At 42.5% G+C, this 24,207-nt stretch overlaps 1 protein-coding gene and 2 long non-coding RNA genes across 6 annotated transcripts in view; 1 reads left to right on the top strand and 2 right to left on the bottom strand.

The window, feature by feature from the left end:
- Positions 1-882, bottom strand: part of uba7 (ubiquitin-like modifier activating enzyme 7) — a 90,713-nt gene extending 89,831 nt beyond the window's left edge. Inside the window, exon 1 of one of the 3 annotated variants that reach the window (XM_046310320.1) lies at positions 625-882. In XM_046310320.1, coding sequence (XP_046166276.1) covers positions 625-671 — 47 coding nt within the window. In that variant the 5' untranslated portion in view covers positions 672-882. The remainder of the gene's footprint in view (positions 1-624) is intronic. The other 2 variants (XM_046310318.1, XM_046310319.1) reach the window with 2 other exon arrangements.
- A 2,199-nt stretch (positions 883-3,081) lies between these two features.
- Positions 3,082-6,240, top strand: LOC124004308. Its single transcript, XR_006833358.1, has 3 exons — positions 3,082-3,404; positions 3,520-3,588; positions 4,933-6,240. It is a non-coding gene; the product is annotated as an uncharacterized LOC124004308 (long non-coding RNA).
- Positions 6,241-17,425: 11,185 nt separating this feature from the next.
- LOC124002536 lies at positions 17,426-21,906 on the bottom strand. 2 transcript variants are annotated; one of them, XR_006833056.1, is made up of 3 exons: positions 21,597-21,906; positions 19,726-20,116; positions 17,426-19,301 (listed from the first exon to the last, which is right to left on the bottom strand). It is a non-coding gene; the product is annotated as an uncharacterized LOC124002536 (long non-coding RNA). The 2 variants fall into 2 exon arrangements; XR_006833055.1 differs by having other exon boundaries at positions 19,726-19,867.
- Between the last annotated feature and the right edge of the window lie 2,301 nt (positions 21,907-24,207).

The following is a 24,207-nucleotide window of genomic DNA, read 5'->3' as shown; positions in this document are numbered from 1 at the left end:
CATTTAGCCCTAAAATTAACCACACTGCTAACTTCATGCCTCACCCTAACCTTAAATTATGACCAAAAAGCAATTTTTTGCAGCAAATTTTTACTTCGTGGCTGTGAAATCTGACTTTGTGGCTGTGTTAACTAGTGGAAAGACAGTCTCTGCACTCTTCCTTTTAAATCCAAGTCACATTGAGACAGACTTTACATTTGAAACCTAACCTAACCTATGACCTGAGACGTCACCTTATGTATTACTGCCCCCAGTTGTAAGAAGTGACATCGCCCCCAAAAAAACAAAGTCAGATTCCACAGTCTCAATGTCAGATTTGGCTACAAAAATTCGCGTTTTGGTCTTAATTTAAGATTATGTTTAGGCATAAGGTTAGCATTGTGGTCAAGGTTAGGGTTAGGTTTAAATCATGCTTTCTTCCCCTAACACTGAAACTGAAACCAAATAATATAAAAAATATGTATTTTTATTTTTATACTAACTGAAAATAAACTGAATTTAAAATAAAAGTAGAGAAGCGAATAGAAATAAAACGCATATAAAACTCAAAACTATAATAACCTTGCTAGATGCATGTCAACTGTCAAATTGTAGTTTCCTTTGGACATGACAGGCTATACTTACAGCTGTCGGGAGTAAAAACCCTCGTCGATATCATTGCTTTCAGACATGTTTTGGAAGTGATCTAGTCTACAGCCTAACGTTTTATTTAGTAAAAGGTTGGTGATAATCCCGTTTTCGTTCTATTGTGCAGAGCCAAACTGTTCCCTATTCAAGTTTCTTAAATGTATTCCTGAGCAGGGTTTAGAACAAGAATGCTACCTGTTAAACTTTTTCAGTAGGACGATTATTTAACTTTCGCTTTTCTCTAAATGACGTCATCACCTCTATCACCAGTGGGCATGTTCACAAGAAAGCAGTCAATTGCCGAGTGCGGCTTAGGCTGACAACTGTGACTCGCTTGTGCGGGTGCTGGCAGCATATAACACTGTTCGATTGTGCGAAGGTCTGGTTATTAAATGGGTAAACAGTTCTATTAGTAATATCCTCTAAAACGCTCTGGTGACAAACACATTTTGCTTCCCTGTTTCGAATTATCCACATGGCTGGGGGAACCAAGTAAATACATTTCGAAAATGTAAAAAACCCGATGTATTATTAGCTAACTAGCTACAGTGTAGGCTAACTCAAATGAGCTGCTAAAGGAGCTAGTTGGCTAGCTACATGCTGTATAAATAGCTAGTTAAGTGAATTAAACATTCCCAGCTACATAACTTCACATTAGCTAGCTATCTTGATGTATTTATCACTGTAAAAAACAAACTCCAACTGCATTTGTAGGTCGCTAGTTAACTGCCATGGTGGAGGGTGAAAGGATAGCAGCCCCAACTGTCAATGTGAAAGAGTAGACTATTCTGGATAGAGCAGGTACTTGTGTAGTTCCAGTCCCTAGAAAGTTAGAGGAGATAATAGTTTCATAATATTCAGTGTGGTGTAATTTGAGTATATTGAAGTTGTTTTCTCTCCTCCGATAAAGAGCTATGAAAGGCTGTCTACAGATGAACAGGTCATGGGGACTCCAAGGGGTGCACTTCTTTGTTTTTGCCTTAGCACAGCACAGCTGATTCAAATGATCAACTCATCATCAAGCTTCAAGTGGTATTTTCTATTCATTTGGGATGCTATCCTTGATATGGTCCTGTTATTGTCACATGCTACACATGCACATGTGTGTGCACATGCATCTATCGATCCAATGTTAACATTATTTGTTTTAAGGGATATTATACTTTAGTAATCCACAGTTACCTGGTGACGTAAAGTCTAATAATGGCATTATCTTTCATATTCCTACAGATACCTTGTAATTGGAGAAGTCTGCAGGATGTTTCAAGGATAGTGTCCAACAACGCAGAGCGAGAGGCAATCTGTGCGGGAGATCTTCACCTCCTACTTCTTTGAAGAGGGTTCTGTTCCCTAGCAACACCACAGACTACACTATGCACAACCAAAGGCTCCTTTAAGAGCCTTCCACATTGCAATAAGAGTATTCTTGAATTTATTTAGCTATGTCAACTGCAGTTATTCAATTCCCAGTTCAAATCCAATTTTATTGGTCACATACACATGGTTAGCAGATGTTAATGCGAGTGTAGCGAAATGCTTGTGCTTCTAGTTTCGACAGTGCAGTAATATCTAACAAGTAATAACAATTCCCCTATGACTATCTAATACACATCTAAAGGGGAGATTGAGAATATGTAAATAGAAGTATGTGGATGAGTGATGGCCGAGCGGCATAGGCAAGGTGCAGTAGATGGTATAAAATACAGTATAAACGTGATACGAGTAATGTAAGGTATGTAAATATTATTTAAACTGTCATTGTTTAAAGTGACTAGTGATCCATTTATGAAAGTGTCCAGTGATTAGTTCTCAATATAGGCAGCAGCCTCTGACTTAGTGATTGCTGTTTAGCAGTCTGATGGCCTTGAGATTGAAAAACATCTCTTGGTCCCAGCTTTGATGCACCTGTACTGACCTCGCCTTCTGGATGATAGCGGTGTGAACAGGCAGTAGCTCCTTGATGATTGTTGTTGTCCTTGATGATCTTTTTGGCCTTCCTGTGACATTGGGTGCTGTAGGTGTCATGATAGTTTGCCCCCAGTGATGCGTTGTGCAGACCGCACCACCCTATGGAGAGCCTTGCGGTTGAGGGCGGTGCAGTTGCCGTACCAGGCTGTAAAAGTTTGTCAGGGTTTTGGGTGACAAGCCAAATTTATTCAGCCTCCTGAGGTTGAAGACACGCTGTTGCGCCTACTTCACCACACTGTCTGTGGGTGGACCACCTTCTCTTCAGCTGTCCCTTCGATGTGGATAGGGGGGTGCTCCCTCTGCTGTTTCCTGAAGTCCACGATCATCTCCTTTGTTTTATTGACTTTGAGTGAGAGGTTGTTTTCATGATACCACACTCCGAGAGCCCTCACCTCCTCCCTGTAGGCTGCCTCTTCGTTGTTGGTGATCAAGCCCACTAATGTTGTGTCGTCTGCAAACTTGATGATTGGGTTGGAGGCGTGCATGGCCACGCAGTCGTGGGTGAACAGGGAGTACAGGAGAGGCCTGAGCACGCAGGCTCGTGTGTGCTCCATTTGATTTCTATTTCTCAGGTGAGGGTGCAGTTTAAGTAACGGTGTGATGTCTATACAAAAACAAAGCAGGCTATTTTAAGCCACCCATATTGAAAAAAATTAGAACAATTAGACACCGAATAGGCAAGAGGGCCAACCAGGGAGAATAGTAAGACACTTAATTATTTCTATAACTATGCTATATTGTTTGTCGTCGTGTGTCTGTGCATGTTTTTCAGTATAAAGTACTCTGCAGCCACTTAGTGTGGACACCAGGTGAGGCCACACACATAGATTCCTGTTGAACACTGTCTCTTTAACTACCTTATTTTCTCATTAACAGTCACTCTTTCACTTCATCCCTCTCTCCTCTTCTCCCTAAATCCTCTAGGTTATATCAGCTGTGTCGGTGAACCCCTCCCGCATCTGAACTGTCTACATAGAGGGCACAGCATCAAAGGTGAGAGGTCACTTGGTCGGGTCAACATGAAGTGTTATTAAAGAGATGCTTTACACAGGGATGCAAACTGCTGAGGGCCCAAAAAGGTGACACTTTTTTGTTGCACTGAAACATGCAAATAATCCCTGCTATGGGGAAATGCAGGTTTTAACTAATTTAACAACAAAGAATATGATCTACGTGATAAGTCTGTAAAATAAAAAGTGGTTAATGTGAACCTAACTCGCAGCTAAACAATGTAAAGAAAGCAATCCAATGTTATTTGTTGCCTAGACTTTACTGCAAATGACACTCAAGTCTTGAAGAAAAAAAACAATACACTAATATTGCAGTTAGTCATGACAGGCTTTATAATATAACACTTGTGACCACACACAAACTTTGCACTTGGGAAAAAAATATCTTAAAGTAGAACATTTGTGCAAAAATAATGTTCACTGGGTAAAAAAAAGTATCTTCACTCACACGTTTTACTGTCAAGTTCAACACAACAAAAACAATATCTTTGGGCTACACTGCACATTATTACATTGTACACTTTCTTCCTGTGGACATCTGTTCTACAATGTGTCAGCAAAAGTGAGAAAGAGGGAAAGTGTGGTGTTCCTTTCACCTCTATAGTAGCATCAAGATTAAGCTAGGCTCCAGCTACACTTGATCCTTGAATCCACTTGTTTAACAAGCAACGCCTCATTTTCACCAAATTGTCTCATTCTGAAAATTAACCACATACTGCAGAGGGAAAACATTAGTTAATAGATAGTGGTTCGTTAACTAGCTAACGAACTAACCACTAACATTTCACACAGATTGTCAGGGTCCAGTAAGCAGCTAACACGTTATAACTTGAGGAACGGTGTTGTGTCAAAGCTCCCCCTGCCAGAATTCTCCCTCCCTCAGCGTGAACGTGCTCGCAATCAATTCTTCATTGCTGCGACTTGCTTGCCAGTTGGGATTTCTGATCACATTAGGCTGCGTTTCATTTTATTTTTTATACAGTATCTATTTGATCGCACTTATAATGTCTGCAGTTTTCGGTTTGGCTATTTGTTTCAAGTATATTAGTAAATAAATAAATCTCCTTGCCAAATTTCATCATCTCTCCCATGTCTTATTCGACTAGTAGTTGTTCTGAAATGTTTATTGCCTACATTTTATTCCCTCCTGTTTAATATAACACAGTATTTGACTAGCCACAAAATTAAGGAAATTAGAGGGGGGGGGGGGGTTCGGCAAGGCCATTTTCTTGCCTCAGTTTTGCATTTCACCTGATGATTGTGATGACTGACAGTGTTAGCATGTTTAAGCCTTTTTTAACATTTTTATTCTGTCGCTCGTCTGCAGGTATGTTTTGATGTGAGAGAGGATACCAACCCCCAGTCCCGTCATTGCCACCTCACCCGCTCTTAAGATAAACTTCGGGCCGACTGGGAGCCCAGGACTGGTTAGGAGACACCACTAGAGACACTATTATGTAATTGTGATGAACTGAGATAATATTAGGTCTCACTGTGATTCATTAATCATAAGCTGCCTTCCCTGCTCTTCTTACCTCTTTCCCTTTGTCTTTTACACCTCCCTCGCCACCTTTCTTCCTGTTTTTATAATGTGCATTGGAGTACAGATTGAACTTGTATTTATAATATTACAATTATAATATTTATATATTTATATTTTGCTACATATGACCAAATCAAGGTGGTCGGTTACATATAAACAACAACCTAAATGTAGGCTAATATTTCTGGGGGGGCAAGGAGGAGACTCGGTTTCTTGCCACCAGGGCCCTTTCCCCCAAGCGTTTCCATGGCAATTCCATTGTTTTGGTCGCGTTTGATTTTATGTTTAACGGCTGACTAGTATATTCGTCGTTTACAGTTTACACTTGGCTAAGAACTAGCCTACTATTAAATACATAATCTTTTTTTTTTTTATAGGTTCCCATTTCATGAAAAGCCCAGGCTGCAGCAGTAGGTAGAAAATGTCAGGTAGATTAATTGTAAACCAACACAACACTCTCGTCCCTGTGCCCATCACTTTGAATATGAGTGTTTTCAGCATGATGACAAGGGAAATGTCCACCTCACCCCGACTGCGGTGCCCATCATTTTCTCCTTCCCTGATCGTCATCAAAAGTGGACACAATGCCCCAGGGAAAGATGAAGAAATACGGTAGATACAGAGGTAAGTGACAATGTTGATCATGCGAAAGCATCTGCTGCCATTGATCACACTTACTATGTAAGTTACGTCGATGAGGCTGGGGGTGCTTACTGCTTAGTCCTCTTGTCCCAGGTGGGACATAAGGCTGCAACAATCGTTAGCCACTGGAGTCTGTCTTTGGCCACAGTTTGTATCCTGTCCCATGAAAGACCCATCTCTTCCAGCTCAGCCACCACTGTCTGTCGCCATGTTGTTTTTGGCCTGCCTCTTGCTCTTTTCAGTTGGTGTCCAACTTTGGGGATCCTTTCTGGCGGCTTCTTCAGCACATGACCAAGCCAACGCAACCTGCATATCTTCATTTCCAGGACAATGTTCTTACAGCACTTCCTCCCATAGTCACGACTTCCGGCTCCTCTCCCTGTTCGGGTGGCGCTCGGTGGTCGTGGTCACCGGTCTACTAGCTGCCACCAATCCCTTTTTATTTTCTGTTGTCACACCCTGACCATAGTTTGCTTTGTATGTTTCTATGTTTTGTTTGGTCAGGGTGTGATCTGAGTGGACATTCTATGTTGTGTGTCTAGTTTGTCTGTTTCTGTGTTTGGCCTGATATGGTTTTCAATCAGAGGCAGGTGTTAGTCATTGTCTCTGATAGGGAACCATATTTAGGTAGCCTGTTTGGTGTTGGGTTTTGTGGGTGGTTGTCTCCTGTGTCAGTGTTTGTTCCACACGGGACTGTTTGGGGTTTTACACGTTTGTTGTTTTTGTAGTTTATTCATGTATAGTTTTCTTATTAAAAACGAACATGAATTTCAACCACGCTGCATTTTGGTCCTCTTCTCCTAGAGAGACCGGGCAGGCACCGTGTTATGCTGTGAAGTGCACGGTGTCCCCAGTGCGGGTGCATAGCCCGGTGCGGTACATACCAGCTCCTCGTATCGGCCGGCCTAGAGTGGGCATCGAGCCAAGTGCCATGAAGCCGGCTCTATGCATCTGGTCTCCAGTGTGTCTCCTTGGGCCGGCTTACATGGCACCAGCCTTGCTCATGGTGTCCCCGGTTCGGTGTCCCGTAACATCTGTTGGTTTTGTCTTGATTGTTTTCACCTGTTGCTTATTTTGGTTCGTCAATAGTCTATTTAAACTTCTAGTGCCCCGCCTGCTTTTGTGTGGGCTTATCCTTACGGTCTGTGGTGAAGTTGTTTTTCGCCTGAGTATTTTGTTGTATGTTCTTTTCATGGATTTTGGAGACATACTTGATTACTTGACATACTTGATTTATGGTCATTGCCTGATTGTTGGCTAGACCAAGCGCAATATACACATTCATTTGGAAGTATTGCTCTCTGCGCCTGACTCTACACCCACCACTCCTAGGAATCCGTGACACCTATACAGGTTCTCGTTGGAGATCTTGGTTGGCTAGAACATGTTGGAGATCTTGCGGAGGCAAGCATTGTGAAAGGCATCAACCTTGCTCATCTCACTTTTGACTATCCATCACTCAGAGCCATATAAAAGCAGCGACTTCACATTGCTAATATAGAACCTGTTCTTAGTTTTCAGGCTGTAGACTTTTGTGCTCCATATGGGACATAATCGACTGAAAGCTCATCTGGGAGAAGACTGTCCACTGGATTCCTCAGGAATGGTCAGATGTTGTTTGACACATTACCCAGTCGATGGTAACAAGAAAAGTATTGGCGAGAGGATGCAGCCTTGTCTGACACAAAACTTAACTTGAAATGACTCTGTAAGAGGATTATCAAGGATGATGCTTCATTCAAAGTGTTCATAGAACTTCCCAACTTCCCAACGGTTATTAATCTTGGGTGGTATTTCGTAGTCTCCAAGGATCCTCCATAAATTCTCACAGTGAACACTGTTGAATGCCTTCTTGAAATCAATAAAGTTGATGTGGAGGGGTGTGTTCCACTCGAGGCACTGCTCGATGATGTTGTGCAGGGCAAAGGTCTGGTCGATGCATCCTCTTCCTTTGCGGAAACCTTGCTTGTTCTTGTCTGAGTTTGTCATCGACAGCAGTGTCAATCCTTTTGAGAAGTACTCTTCAGAAGTTTTTTTCTGGGGATGGAGAGGAGGGTTATACCTCTCCAGTTGTCACATTAGCTGAGGTTTCCTTTTTTTGGCAGTTTGATGACGAGGCCTTTTCTCCAGTCTTGTGGTATGATATCTTGCAAAAGAGAACAGTCAGCACCTTGGTAGCTGTGTTAACATTAGCTTTAAGTAGCTCAGCCTGCAGAGTGTCAATACTTGGTGCTTTGCCACTCTTCATAGTCTTGATGGCTGCTTGGGCCTCTGCTTCAACTGCTGGGCTGGTGTGAATAGAATCTGCTGGAGCATTCGGCTTTGGCCAGTTGAGGACCTCTTCAAAGTGCTGGATCCATCTTGCAGTTTGTTCCTCTTCGGTTGTTAACGTTTTACCTTGTTTGGCTTTGACTGGCATTGTATGGTTACTAACTTGGCCACAGAGCTGTCTTGTGATCTTATCTACAGTGCTTGGTTCTCTTCTTGCTGCAGCTTGTTCTGTCTCACAAGCCAATTCCTGGACAAAGGCTCACAGCCCTTTGAGCACTCGTTTTTTACCTCTTTGTCCTTGGTCTTATATTCTTGCTGTGCTTGCTCAATCAGCCTGGGTGATTCTGCGCTCAGCAGTTTAGCAAGCCGTCTCTCATCTATTTTCTTCCATGTAGCTTGTGTTAACCACTTCTTGCCCTTCTTCTTTCTAAAGCCAATAACTTTCTTTGGCATTTCTGTGTATACATTCTTGATGTTACTCCAACTGTGCCCTGGTCTTCTTCCTTTGCATTGGCTAATGGACTGAGGCAATTTTTTTGCTAAATGGTGTTGGGATTCTAGCTTGAAATGTACTTATTGATGTTACCTTACAATAACTTAGTGATTACTTTACATGTATAATAAATGTATATGTTGGTTGTCAAGGAAGGGTAAAGAGGAAGTTACTGAGTTATATGGAAAGTGACTGAGTGAGAAAAGGGTAAGTGCAGAAAGTTTATACTCTGTTCAAATATATTATTGTAGAATATGAATGTTCCTAAGGAGGGAGGCAAAGGGAAACAGTATAGTTATTGATAAGGCAGACTAGCTGCTGAGGAACCAGGACCATGAGGGATGTGGAACTCAACTCGAGATAAAGTTAACAGTTGAAGAGAGAAGATAGTGCTGGAAGGGGGGCCACAGGGGCCCACACTGAAGAACATCTGATTCCAGTCCTGTTGCACACATACTGTATATACACATTTCCACACCCATATGAGGGTCATAGACTTAGGCAGGGCCATGACAATACGAGTCAGAGGAACCTACTGCGTTTCTGCCTAACAACAGATAATGACTGTCTATCTTCGACATGCAAGGAGAGGACTCTGCTTAATTGGAAGGTATAAAGATGTGCTTGTGTGACTTGTATGTTGTGTTTGTAGCTGAAGCACCACATGGGTTGAATAAACTTGGTTTAAGATTTTTTTCTCTGTTCATAACCTAACAATAGGAAGAGCTTTATTTCAGGAGATGTGAGATTGTTGAGGTCAAATACTTTCTGTATTGTGTGTGTGTGGCTCGCAGCTTCAGCCTGACCTTGGCTTTTACCAGGTAGTGATCGCTGTTGACATCTGCCCCATGGTGGACCTTGACATCCTGCAGAGATCATCTAATTTCATTTCACTGTTGTTGTTGATGGTACCACAGCCGTGTTGCCCCATAGCCTGTTCACAGTCAGTGTTAGCGGCTCCAACCTTGGTATTCAAATCTCCCATTGTTATAATCACGTTGTGTTGTGGGACCTTGAATACTCCTTGTTGTAGCTGCTCGTACCAGTCATCCTTGTCCTCCTCCTCTGCCTCGTTGGTGGGGGGATAGCATTGCAGGATGGTGAGCTTGCAGTACTTGGAGTCAAATCTTGCACTTATGGGTTCCCATTCCAAGGGGGATTTGGCAGTTGTTCTATTGATAATGAGGGCATCACCACTGGAGTGGGAATCATACTTTCCTGAATAGAATATTGTTGAGCTATCACTTGTCACCAGTCCATCTGCTTTCGCTACACACAGGATATCTATGTTATACCTGTCCATCTCTCTGATAACCTGAACTCTTTGAAGTTTCAAACAGTGCAGAAGTTCCAAGATGGACTGGAGTTTTGGGCCCTAAACTCATTATCGAGCTCCTGATTTCCCGGGTGCTGTATGTGTGGAAATTCTACCTTTAACTAATAATGAGGAGAGGCAAAGTGAATAATCAATCAAGGTATTACTTTTATTAAAACATATAATAATGAGGCTGGTCGCCCCACCCACGCAGGTGAAATTGAGTGAGTGCCTCCTGTACAAATAGTACAGGTGTAACGCTCGTCGTTGGAATAAGGTGAAAAACAAATCGCGGCGTGTTAAGTTTTCATATTATTTACTAAACAGAGAACACTAAACAAAATAACAAAGGAGAACGAAACGAAACAGTTCTGTAAGGTGACAGACACATAACAGAAAACAATCACTCACAAAACACAGGTGAGAAAAGGCTACCTAAGTATGATTCTCAATCAGAGACAACGAACGACACCTGCCTCTGATTAAGAACCATACCAGGCCAAACACAAAACCCCAACATAGAAAAAAGAACATAGACTACCCACCCAGCTCACGCCCTGACCATACTACAACAAAGACATAACAAAAGAACTAAGGTCAGAACGTGACAACAGGAGCATTTATTTAGTCAAGCTACCCCATGCAAGCATCTGCAAAACACGTGACCCTATGTATGTGTGTGTGTGTGTGTGAGGGGAGACAACTAGGTGAAAAGGTTACTTCAGTCTGTCGCAACTGAGTGAGGACAACAAGGACCAGAATGACAGGAAGTCACTCCAGGCATACTTCCTCTAACAGTAGTTCAACAGTTCCCCCAAGTTGGGCAAGCAAGTGCCTTTGACTGCTGGCCAAGATGATGTACGGTTGTACTGGTCACACACACAAAACATGAGTCGTTTCGGTCAGCTCTTGGTTGAGCTCCCAGATATTATGGGGTTATACTACACATACAGAACAGTTAGAACAGGCATCTTATTAATGCACACACACTTTTCTATCTTATATGAGTTAGTTTCTTAAAACAATCTCAAGTCCAATGCCTAGGCTTAAATAAGGATATTTTAGTATACAAGCATTAGTAAGGTTTAACAGAAAATGCCCTCACAGGTACTTATGTTATAATTTGCTGCCGTGACTCGGAAGCAGTGCGGCAGCCCTACCCACCTGGCGGCCTGGAATTGGCTGGTATCTGCATTGGCAGGATGCAACCGAGGAGGAAGCCCTGCAGAGAGGGACGTTTTCTTCCATAGTTTTTAATTGGCATGAGTGTAATTTTTGTTCACATGCCACTTCCACTTCCGGTCAAAAGTTCTAGAACACCTACTCATTCAATGGTTTTTCTATATTTTTATTATTTTCGACATTGTGGAATAATAGTGAAGACATCATGAAACTATGAAACAATGAAATAACAGACATGGAATCATGTAGTAACCAAAAAAGTGTTTAACAAATCAAAATATATGTTATATTTGAGATTATTCAAATAGCCACCTTTTGCCTTGATAACAGCTTTGCACAACTGGCCTTCTCTCAACCAGCTTCATGAGGTAGTCACCTGGAATGCGTTTAATTTAAGAGGTGTGCCTTCTTAAAAGTTAATATGTGGAATTTCTTTCCCTTTTAATGTTTTTGAGCCAATCAGTTGTGTATACAGAAGATAGCCCTATTTGGTAAAAGACCAAGTCCATTTTATACCAAGAACAGCTCAAATAAGCAAAGAGAAACAACAGTCCATCATTACTTTAAGACATGAAGGTCAGTCAATAGAACTATGAAGGTTTCTTCATGTGCAGTTGCAAAAACCATCAAGCACTATGAGTTACCAGCATCAGAAATTGCATCCCAAATAAATGCTTCACAGAGTTCAAGTAACAGGCGCATCTCAACATCAACTGTTCAGAGGAGACTGTGTGAATCAGGCCTTCATGGTCGAATTGCTGCAAAGAAACCACTACTAAAGGACACTAATAATAAGAAGAGACTTGCTTGGGCCAAGAAACACGAGTAATGGACATTAGACCGGTGGAGATTTGTTCTGGAGTCCAAATTGGAGATTTCTGGTTCCAACTGCAGTGTCTTTGTGAGATGTGGTGTGGGTGAAAGGATGATCTCCACATGTGTATTTCCCACCGTAAAGCATGGAGGAGGAGGTGTTTATGCTGTGGGGGTGCTTTTAAGGCACACTTAACCAGCATGGCTACCATAGAATTCTTTAGCGATATGCCATCACATTTGGTTTGCGCTTAGGGGGACTATCATTTGTTTTTCAACAGGACAATGACCCAAAAATTTCGCCAAGAAGGAGAGTGATGGAGTGCTGCATCAGATGACCTGGCCTCCACAATCCCCCGACCTCAACCAAATTGAGATGGTTTGGGATGAGTTGGACTGCAGAGTGAAGGAAAAGCAGCCAACAAGTGCTCAGCATGTGTGGGAACTCCTTCAAGACTGTTAGAGAAGCATTCCAGGTGAAGCTGGTTGAGAGAATGTCAAGAGTGTGCAAAGCTGTCATCAAGGCAAAGGGTGGCTATTTGAAGAATCTCAAATATAAAATATATTTTGATTTGTTTAATACTTTTTTTGGTTACTACACAATTCCATGTGTTATTTTCTAGTTTTGACTCTTATTCTACAATGTAGAAAATAGTAAAAATAAAGACCCTTGAATGAGTAGGTGATCTAAAATGTTTGACCGGTAGTGTGCCTGAGGTCCTCCTGTGTGTTTCAGTCTCGACGCAACGCTCCCGCTGCTGCTGATTCCTTGCCTCTATCAGAGAGCTACCTGCCTGACTACAGTGGAGCTGTAGGCCACTGACGTCCCCAGGCAATGTTCCCACACCTCAGCTGAGCAGAGGATCCAATACGACAAACCATGCAGCAGATGCTCCATGGTACAGAAGTACAGCGTCTTGTAAAAACTGCCGTCAAGGCAAAGGGTGGCTACTTTGAAGAATCTCAAATATAAAATATACTTTGATTTGTTTAACACTTTTTTGGTTACTACACAATTCCATATGTGTTATTTCATAGTTTTGATGTCTTCACTATTATTTTACAGTGTAGTAAAAAATAAAGAAAAGGCCTGGAATGAGTAGGTGTGTACAAACCTTTGACTGGAACTCTACAAAGATTGTATTTTATATTCTACTCTCTACATTTGGGTTGACAATGGTGCTTGTGTGCATCTAAGATGTTTTATGAGCTTTGAGAGAGGCATAACCATAAGGCTTTAGAAGTATAACACAGAAACCATTGACAACGCAATCCATAAATCTTATGTAATGTTTTATGATAGTTATTTTAAAACTGTGTTGTTAGTCCCTATTCTACAGAATATAATCAAACTCGGAACTCTGATTTGGATTACCGGTTTCTGTCAAAACACCAACACACGGATGAACGTGACATTTCGGAATGCCTAGACATGTAACAGCTTGGATGTCAAATCAAATCAAATGTATTTATATAGCCCTTCTTACATCAGCTGATATCTCAAAGTGCTGTACAGAAACCCAGCTTAAAACCCCAAACAGCAAGCAATGCAGGTGTAGAAGCAGGGTGGCAAGGAAAAACTCCCTAGAAAGATCAGAACCTAGGAAGAAACTAAGAGAGGAACCAAGCTATGAGGGGTGGCCAGTCCTTTTCTGGCTGTGCCGGGTGGAGATTATAACAAAACATGGCCAAGATGTTCAATTGTTCATAGATGACCAGCAGGGTCAACTAATAATAATCACAGTGGTTTTCGAGAGTGCAACAGGTCAGCCCCTGAGGATTAAATGTCAGTTGACTTTTCATAGCAGATAATTCTGAGTATCTCCACCGCTCCTGCTGTCTCTAGAGAATTGAAAACAGCAGGTCTGGGACAGGTAGCACGTCCGGTGAACAGGTCAGGTTTCCATAGCCGCAGGCAGAACAGTTGAAACTGGAGCATCAGCATGGCCAGGTGGACTTGGGACAGCAAGGAGTCATCACGCCAGGTAGTAGCTAAGGTCCTCAGAGAGAGAAAGAAAGAAAGAGAGAATTAGATAGAGCATACTTAAATTCACTTAGTACACCGGATAAGACAGGAGAAATACTCCAGATATAACAGACTGACCCTAGCCCCCCGACACATAAACTACTGCAGCATAAATACTGGAGGCTGAGACAGGAGGGGTCGGGAGACACTGTGGCCCCATCCGACGATACCCCCGGACAGGGCCAAATAGGCAGGATATAACCCCATCCACTTTACCAAAGCACAGCCCCCACACCACTAGAGGGATATCTTCAACCACCAACTTACCATCCTGAGACAAGGCCCCATGTAGCCCACAAAGATCTCTACCATGGCAGAACCCAAGGGGGGCCGCCAACCCAGACAGGAAGATCACGTCAGTGACTGAATCCACTCAAGAGACGCACCCCTCCTAGGGATGGCATGGAAGAGCACCAGTAAGCCAGGGACTCAGCCCCTGTAATAGGGTTAGAGGCAGAGAATCCCAGTGGAAAGAGGGGAACCGGCCAGGCAGACACAGCAAGGGCGGTTCGTTGCTCCAGTGCCATTCCGTTCACCTTCACACTCCTGGGCCAGACTACAGTCAATCATAGAACCTACTGAAGAGATGAGTTTTCAATAAAGAGTTAAAGGTTGAGACGGAGTCTGCGTCTCTCACATGGGTAGGCAGACCATTCCATAAAAATGGAGCTCTATAGGAGAAAGCCCTGTCTCCAGCTGTTTGCTTAGAAATTCTAGGGACAATTAGGAGTCCTGCGTCTTGTGACCGTAGCATATGTGTAGCTTTGTACGGCAGGACCAAATCAGAGAGATAGATAGGAGCAAGCCCATGTAATGCTTTTTAAGTTAGCAGTAAAACCTTGAAATCAGCCCTTGCCTTGACAGGAAGCCAGTGTAGGGAGGCTAGCACTGGAGTTATATGATATTTTTGGGGGGTTCTAGTCAGAATTCTAGCAGCCATATTTAACACTAACTGAAGTTTATTTAGTGCTTTATCCGGGTAGTCGGAAAGTAGAGCATTGCAGTAGTCTAACCGAGAAGTAACAAAAACATGGATTAATTTTTCTGCATAATTTTTGTATAGAAAGTTTCTGATTTTTGCAATGTTACGTAGATGGAAAAAAGCTGTCCTTGAAACAGTCTTGATATGTTCGTCAAAAGAGAGATCAGGGTCCAGAGTAACGCCGAGGTCCTTCACAGTTTTATTTGAGACGACTGTACAACCATTAAGATTAATTGTCAGATTCAACAGAAGATCTCTTTGTTTCTTGGGACCTAGAACAAGCATCTCTGTTTTGTCCGAGTTTAAAAGTAGAAAGTTTGCAGCCATCCACTTCCTTATGTCTGAAACACAGGCTTCTAACGAGGGCAATTTTGGGGCTTCACCATGTTTCATTGAAATGTACAGCTGTGTGTCATCCGCATAGCAATGAAAGTTAACATTATGTTTTTGAATGATATCCCCAAGAGGTAAAATATATAGTGAAAACAATAGTAGTCCTAAAACAGAACCTTGAGGAACACCGAGGACAAACCATTCACAGAGACAAACTGATATCTTTCCGACAGATAATATCTAAACCAGGCCAGAACTTGTCCGTGTAGACCAATCAGGGTTTCCAATCTCTCCAAAAGAATGTGGTGATCGATGGTATCAAAACCAACTGCAACGAAAACATGCGGTCTCTCCTTCACTGCAGCCGAGGTGAGTAAGACATTTAAACGTGTTAACCCTCGCAAGGCTGCAGGCCCAGACGGCACCCCCATCCGCGCCCTCAGAGCATGCGCAGACCAGCTGGCCGGTGTGTTTACAGACATATTCAATCAATCCCTATACCAGTCTGCTGTTCCAACATGCTTCAAGAGGGCCACCATTGTTCCTGTTCCCAAGAAAGCTAAGGTAACTGAGCTAAATGACTACCGCCCCGTAGCACTCACTTCCGTCATCATGAAGTGCTTTGAGAGACTAGTCAAGGACCATATCACCTCCACCCTACCTGACACCCTAGACCCACTCCAATTTGCTTACCGCCAAAATAGGTCCACAGACAATGCAATCTCAACCACAATGCACACTGCCCTAACCCATCTGGACAAGAGGAATACCTATGTGAGAATGCTGTTCATCGACTACAGCTCGGCATTCAATACCATAGTACCCTCCAAGCTCGTCATCAAGCACGAGACCCTGGGTCTCGACCCCGCCCTGTGCAACTGGGTACTGGACTTCCTGACGGGCCGCCCCCAGGTGGTGAGGGTAGGCAACAACATCTCCTCCCCGCTGATCCTCAACACAGGGGCCCCACAAGGGTACGTTCTGAGCCCTCTCCTGTACTCCCTGTTCACCCACGACTGCGTGGCCACGCACGCCTCCAACTCAATCATCAAGTTTGCAGACGACACAACAACGACGAGACGGCCTACAGGGAGGAAGTGAGGGCCCTCGGAGTGTGGTGTCAGGAAAATAACCTCACACTCAACATCAACAAAACTATGGAGATGATTGTGGACTTCAGGAAACAGCAGAGGGAGCACCCCTCTATCCACATCGATGGAACAGTAGTGGAGAGGGTATCAAGTTTTAAGTTCCTCGGCATACACATCACAGACAAACTGAATTGGTCCACACACAAAGACAGCATCGTGAAGAAGGCGCAGCAGCGCCTCTTCAACCTCAGGAGGCTGAAGAAATTCGGCTTGTCACCAAAAGCACTCACATACTTCTACAGATGCACAATCGAGAGCATCCTGGCGGGCTGTATCACCGCCTGGTACGGCAACTGCTCCGCCCTCAACCGTAAGGCTCTCCAGAGGGTAGTGAGGTCTGCACAATGCATCACCGGGGGCAAACTACCTGCCCTCCAGGACACCTACACCACCCGATGTTACAGGAAGGCCATAAAGATTATCAAGGACATCAACCACCCGAGCCACTGCCTGTTCACCCCGCTATCATCCAGAAGGCGAGGTCAGTACAGGTGCATCAAAGCTGGGACCGAGAGACTGAAAAACAGCTTCTATCTCAAGGCCATCAGACTGTTAAACAGCCACCACTAACATTGAGTGGCTGCTGCGAACACACTGATATTGACACTGACTCAACTCCAGCCACTTTAATAATGGGAATTGATGGGAAATGATGTAAATATATCACTAGCCACTTTAAACAATGCTACCTTATATAATGTTACTTACCCTACATTATTCATCTCATATGCATACGTATATACTGTACTCTATATCATCGACTGCATCCTTATGTAATACATGTATCACTAGCCACTTTAACTATGCCACTTTGTTTACATACTCATCTCATATGTATATACTGTACTCGATACCATCTACTGTGTCTTGCCTATGCTGCCCTGTACCATCACTCATTCATATATCCTTATGTATATATTCTTTATCCCCTTACACTGTGTATAAGACAGTAGTTTTGGAATTGTTAGTTAGATTACTTGTTGGTTATTACTGCATTGTCGGAACTAGAAGCACAAGCATTTCGCTACACTCGCATTAACATCTGCTAACCATGTGTACGTGACAAATAAAATTTGATTTGATTTGAAAAGCAGCACTAAGGTCTAGGAGCACAAGGACAGATGCAGAGCCTCGGTCTGATGCCATTAAAAGGTCATTTACCACCTTCACAAGTTCAGTGAACATACCTATTACATATAAAAATGTCCTACTAACAGATTGCAAAGTGTCCACGCTAACAGATTGCACCACAGGATCCATCAACAACACTCTCACTAATCACCATATTTTGCACAATCGGAGCTGTACGATATTCGGACCAAGTCAATATTATCGTTGAGGTGCCTGGCTAGCTCAGTCGGTAGAGCATGAGACTCTTAAAATCTCAGGGTCGTGGGCTGAGCCCCATGTTCGATTATTTTCTCTGCCGAAGCACCAACTCACTTCGCAAACAGCCATCCGCTTGGACTTTCGAGCAGGCTTGCCACCCTGCATTGCTGACGTGTCAGGCAGAGCTGGTGATTCAGAAGACTATGGACTTGAATCGTAGCTGTGCCTGCACTCTGACCTGTTATCTCAATGAAATAGATCGTATAAATGCTCCTTTTCTGGACAAGAAATAGACAGGCAGGGGCTTCAAGAAAAGCACTTGCTCCTGGTGAGGCTCGATCTGGTATCTGTTGCTTTTATACATGTCTTACTACTCGAAAGTCATCTGAATTCTCACTGAAATACTCCTGTGGCTTATTTTTCAAATTGGCATGTTTTGTTTGTAAATGTCTGCGCAAGAGTGAAGGTTTCATTGAGTTGTGAGATAGTACTTTTGCACATATAACACACTGTGGCTGAGGAAAGGCACTACTCCCAATATAAGTGAACCCCAAATCAATCTCGTTCTCATCATATTTCCGCCTCTTCGATGGTCCAACGTCCCTGTCTGTTTTTCGGTGCTTTCCCAGGTACATACGGACCATTAGTGGAATTCCCGTAAGATAGTAACGGTTAATGTGATTGGATGTTAATTATTTGACTAGGCTACCTGTATTTGACGTTGTGTTGTTATTTTGCTGAACACTAGATGGTTTAATTTTATTTTTGGCAGTGAAACGAGGCAACTCAGGCAAGAGAAAAACGTCACCCAAATGTATAGCCCCGTTGGAAAATATAAATGGACTGTTTGAAAATGGGAAGAAAAAAAGAAGAAAAATACATTTAATTTTTGTATATATTTTTATTTGGCGTAACCCTGATGGTATTGCGTGTACCCCAGTTTGGGAATAGCTGCTCTACAGCACGTGGATATTGCAGCCCTCCTGATCAAGTTCAACATGTGTGTGAATGCTACAGACAAGTGGGCCTTCACCCCTGTCTACGAGCCGACTCAGAAGTGCCGTCCTGCACTGTGTGCTCTAATGCTGGCCCACAGAGCTGACCCTACCATGAAGAAACAGGAGGGACAGACCGCACTTGACCTAGCCACGGTACGCATCCTTCCTCTGCTAGTGTTAACAGGAGATAGCATGAAGATGTCAAATAAAGTATTCAGTATTCTCTGATTCTCAACATAAACATGAGAACTCTCATACGATGGGTCGTGTTCTTACGCACAACGCATCGCGGAGTGCCAGGCGCAGCCCTTAGCCATGGTATATTGGCCATATACTCCAAACACCCGAGGTGCCTTATTGATATTATAATATGGTTACCAACGTAATTAGAGCAGTAAAAATACATGTTTTGTCATACCCGTGGTATACGGTCTAATATAGTCGCAGAGAAGAGGGATCACCAGGTCAGCTCATCAAACTGTCTAATTTCTGGAGGGAGGGGATGAAAGGTATTGCACAATCGGCGCTTGGTGGAACAAACTCCCTCACGACGCCAGGACAGCGGAGTCAATCACCACCTTCCGGAGACACCTGAAACCCCACCTCTTTAAGGAATACCTAGGATAGGATAAAGTAATCCTTCAGTAATCCTTCAAATCCACCAATTTGTAAGTCGCTCTGGATAAGAGCGTCTGCTAAATGACTTAAATGTAATGTAAATGTTGATTCGGTGCATTTTCTACCGAAAGGATTAACATTTTAATCAATAAATCCTTTAACTATTGTATTTGTGTGTGTATTTCTTAGGAGCTGACAGATTAATGTGGAGTGCCTCCTCCACCAATCCCAAATTTCACAAGTGATATTAATGGGGAAAGATAGCCTGTACAGCTGCTAGTGGGCGCTATTTACCTGTCTTTAGACGGATCTCACCCGGGAGCTACTGTACTGTATCTACTAATTGTACAGAGTGATGATGTGGTTTATTGAAGATCAGAGTATCAAACAGAAAAAAATCTATATAATTTTGCACACATCTTACTTTCAATGACTATGGATTTAGGGAGGGGTGGTTCTGCTGTCTCCTTTCCCTGAGATGTGGCAGAATAGGTCACTGGTAACTGAGTGGGTGGCCAAGCACTGCTGTAGAAGCCATGCATCCGGTCATTGACATGTTTCAGGAACTGTAAAGACAGAAGAATCCCGATTAACCATTACCTAAGGTCTTCACTAAGTTAGACTTAGCCTAGCAAGTACATTGACGATGTTGACCCTCAGCAATCTGGCTGTCAGGCAGATAGACGGAGAGAGATAGAGAAAGAGATAGATTGCAAAACATAGGCTATTTAAATGTCTTAGTCAGCATGCTGGATAACTTCTGTACTCATTCCCTTTGTTCACTTCTCAATCCTTCCATCCAAGCTAGAAGATTCCTGCAAAAAAAGAAACTAAAAAATGTAAAAAGGCAGTTGAGAGGTGTATTGTTAGATTGAGTATTGAGGTGGAGCAGGGATATGAAAAATGTATTGTGTATATACATACATATATATATTATTTATTTATTTAGCTAGGCGAGTCAGTTAAGAACAAATTCTTATTTACAATGATGGCCTACCAAAAGGCAAAAGGACTTTTGCGAGGATTAAAAATAAAAATAAATTAAATAAAAATATAGGATAAAACACACATCATGACAAGAGAGACACCACAACACTACATAAAGAGAGACCTAAGACAACAACATAGCATGGCAGCAACACATGACAACACAGCATGGTAGCAACACCACATGACAACAACATTGTAGCAACACAACATGGCAGCAGCACAAAATGGTAGCAGCACAAACATGGTACAAACATTATTGGGCACAGACAACAGCACAAGGGCAATAAGGTAGAGACAGCAATACATCATGTGAAGCAGCCACAACTGTCAGTAAGTGTCCATGATTGAGTCTTTGAATGAAGAGATGGAGATAAAAAGGAGCGACCCAGGAATGTGTGTGCTAGGGGACATTTAATAGAATGTGACTGGCAGAACGGGTGTTGTATGTGGAGGATTAGGGCTGCAGTAGATACCTCAGATAGTGGGGAGTGAGGCCTAAGAGGGTTTTATAAATAAGCATTAACCAGTGAGTCTTGCGATGAGTTTACAGAAATGACCAGTTTACAGAAAGTATAGAGTGCAGTGATGTGTCCTATCAGGAGCATTGGTGGTAAATCTGATGGCCGAATGGTAAAGAACATCTAGCCGCTCAAGAGCACCCTTACCTGCCAATCTGTAAACGATATGTGTATTCATGCATCTCTCTCTCTCTCTCTTTCTCCCTCACACACACACAGCTGGCATGAAACAATGTTGACATGATGACAATCTTGTGATCATAATCATTATCTCCCCTCCCTCTCACACAGAACACACAGAACACACAGAACTAGCATGAAAACGTTGCCATTGTAACAGTATAATTTTTGAACCGTCCCCTCGCCCATACCCGGGCGCGAACCAGGGACCTTCTGCACACCATCAACAACAGTCACCCACGAAGCATCGTTACCCATCGCTCCACAAAAGCCGCGGCCCTTGCAGAGCAAGGGGAACTACTACTTCAAGGTCTCAGAGCAAGTGACGTAACCGATTGAAACGCTATTTAGCGCGCACCGCTAACTAAGCTAGCCGTTTCACATCCGTTACACCATGACAATGTTTTCTAAAGTTATTGTGATCACAATCTCTCTCACAAACACACATGCACGCACGCACGCACGCACGCACACACACACACACACACACACACGCGCACACGCACACGCACACACACACATTTACTATCAGACATGCTATAAACAGATATCAAAATGTTAGCTAGCTAGATATAACCAATGCCTACAGGTAAGAATTTTAACTTACCATGTCCATGGATGATTAGCCAGAGAGCTACGTTAATGTTAGCTAGCTAAAATTAGCCAGTTAAGTTCCATTTAGCAGTCAAATCTTTTTAAGTTATTTGTATACGTTTTGAGTAGTTTTCCAGCTATGTTGTTGTGTAGCCTGCTGGGCTCTCTGTTCCAACTACATTCTGAAAACAAATTGAGTTACTCATCAAAACAGCATTCAGTGGAACAGAAGAAAATGTGCAACACAATAAAATGTGCAATGAGCTAACAGAGATAAAATATTAACATTGACTGCCAACACACACAGCAAGCTATCACTTTGTAACGAGTGCACTGTGTGGTGTCATGGGAAACAGGAGTGAAGTTATTTTTATGATGCATTGTTAAAACACTAGTAAGCCTAAATTCCATCGCTATTGGGAAACCGGGCCCAGGACAGGACTTGTACTTTGGATTCATAGGTAAATGTTTGACTGTGTGCACCATGGAGGGAGGATATGTTTTATTTAGTATGAATAAAGACAAGCAATAAGTGAGGACATTTTGAACATGAGGAAGTAAAACCAATCCAAGACAAGAGTACGTTTAAGACAACACTGACCCATGCCTGTTGTAGGCCTATTGGTCTACAACCTGGTCTCAGAGGATTTCGTATTATTCTGTATGTAAATCTGGGACACTCACTTCGTATTGTATGTATTCATTGGTATTATATGTTACGAATTTACAAAACGTACAATATCTTACAAATTTGCAAAAAGTATGATATGTTACATATTCTAGCTAGCTATCTGGCTAGTTCCCACCGGGCCAAAAGCCAGGGAACATGCAGAGCGCCAAATTCAAATAAATTACTATAAAAATCAAACTTTCATTAAATCACACATGCAAGATAGCAAATTAAAGCTAAACTTGTTGTGAATCCAGCCAACGTCAGATTTCAGAAATAGAATCAAGGTGTTTTTCACATATCTATCGATGATAAATCATTCGTGGCAGTTTAGTTTCTCTTCTGAAGAAATGGAACGCGCATGGACCTAGAGATTACGCAATAATTTCGACACAGGACACCGGGCGGACACCTGGTAAATGTAGTCTCTTATGGTCAACCTTCCAATGATATGCCTACAAATACGTCACAATGCTGCAGACACCTTGGGGAAACGACAGAAAGTGCAGGCTAATTCCTGGAGCATTCACAGCCATATAAGGAGACATTGGAACACAGCGCCTTCAGAATATGGGGCATTTCCTGTATGAAATTTAATCTTGGTTTCGCCTGTAGCATTAGTTCTCGGGCACTCACAGATAATATCTTTGCAGTTTTGGAAATGTCAGAGTTTTTTCTTTCCAAAGCTGTCAATTACATGCATAGTCGAGCATCTTTTTGTGACAAAATATCTTGTTTAAAACGGGAACGTTTTTTATCCCAAAATTAAAAGAGCGCCCCCTATCTCGAAGAAGTTAACTGGCTGGCTCCTTAACTAATGTTACTTGTATGATCTTATTATTCGTATCTCAGAGCCATTTGCTTTGCTGGTTATAGCCTTGTTAGCTAGCTAACATTGAACTTGGTTGGTTAGTTACCTGCAGATTCATGCAGGGTAGTCACGTCATGAGTTGGGATTATGGTTCATTGCTTAGCTAGCTAGCTAGCTACGTGTCTTAACAAAAGTCTCCACTATGCAAGTAAACATTTCAATAGAATGTCAATAACTGATGAATTCATGAACACTCAACATCTGTTGAATATGTCCGGTGTCAATAAACGTAGGCAAAAAAGCGTTGCCATCACGAAAGCACTGGATAACATAAAAACAGCCTAACCAGCTCTGCTAGGGAGAGTTAAATGGTCAGTGAGCTGTTCTCTCGTTTGTGCCTAGAAGTAGCTAGCAAGCTAGCAAATGTTAGTCAGTTAGCTTGGACGCTTGACTGCTGTTGTTAGGACATAACGCTCGGGTCAACCCTTAAAGAGATAGGTGGGAATAAAGCTTAAGAGGGTGTGAATGATGCTGAATTGGATGGGTGTAGAAAAAGAAGAGCTCTCCAGTAGGTACCAAAATATTCAAAGGCCATTTTCTCAAAAGTGAGGTTACAAGTTTATCAACTTTCAGAGCAGAATTACTTTCCCATTGTTCTTCAAATGCAGTGTATGATATACCATTTTGAAGTTCTGTGTCTGCTTTTATGCAATGTAAAGACACCATTTCATATTTTGCTACATAAGACTGAATCAAGGCAGCCGGTCACATATATTACTATTGTGAGCGTCCCAGAATTACTTTTACTATGTTACGTCTAGTCTATGAGACCAGGCTGCTCTCCCTGGTCTGGTCCCCCAAAAAGAACATAGTTTTAATACCCTACACCTTTTTCAGAGGCTAAAGGTCCTCACTTACCATTAAGTAAATTGATATTGCTGCTCTTTTAATTTCTTGTTGATTGGTAGTCAGTATAATATTTATGTTTTATGTGTAAAGGATAATATATTTTTCCCTTGAGATTGCGCATTCTTTCCTGGTATGGGATGCGTCTGAGATGTTTCTGATAGCAATGCATATTTGGCAACTGTTTGCAGGGAGGCGTATCCCACAGCGGAATTCCATTTGCCAAGAATGCTTGGG

Source organism: Oncorhynchus gorbuscha, linkage group LG18, assembly GCF_021184085.1.
Source record: "Oncorhynchus gorbuscha isolate QuinsamMale2020 ecotype Even-year linkage group LG18, OgorEven_v1.0, whole genome shotgun sequence".
NCBI classification, from domain to species: domain Eukaryota; kingdom Metazoa; phylum Chordata; class Actinopteri; order Salmoniformes; family Salmonidae; genus Oncorhynchus; species Oncorhynchus gorbuscha.
Note: the sequence above shows the minus strand (reverse complement) of the source record. Positions and strands in the feature narration are given on the sequence as shown.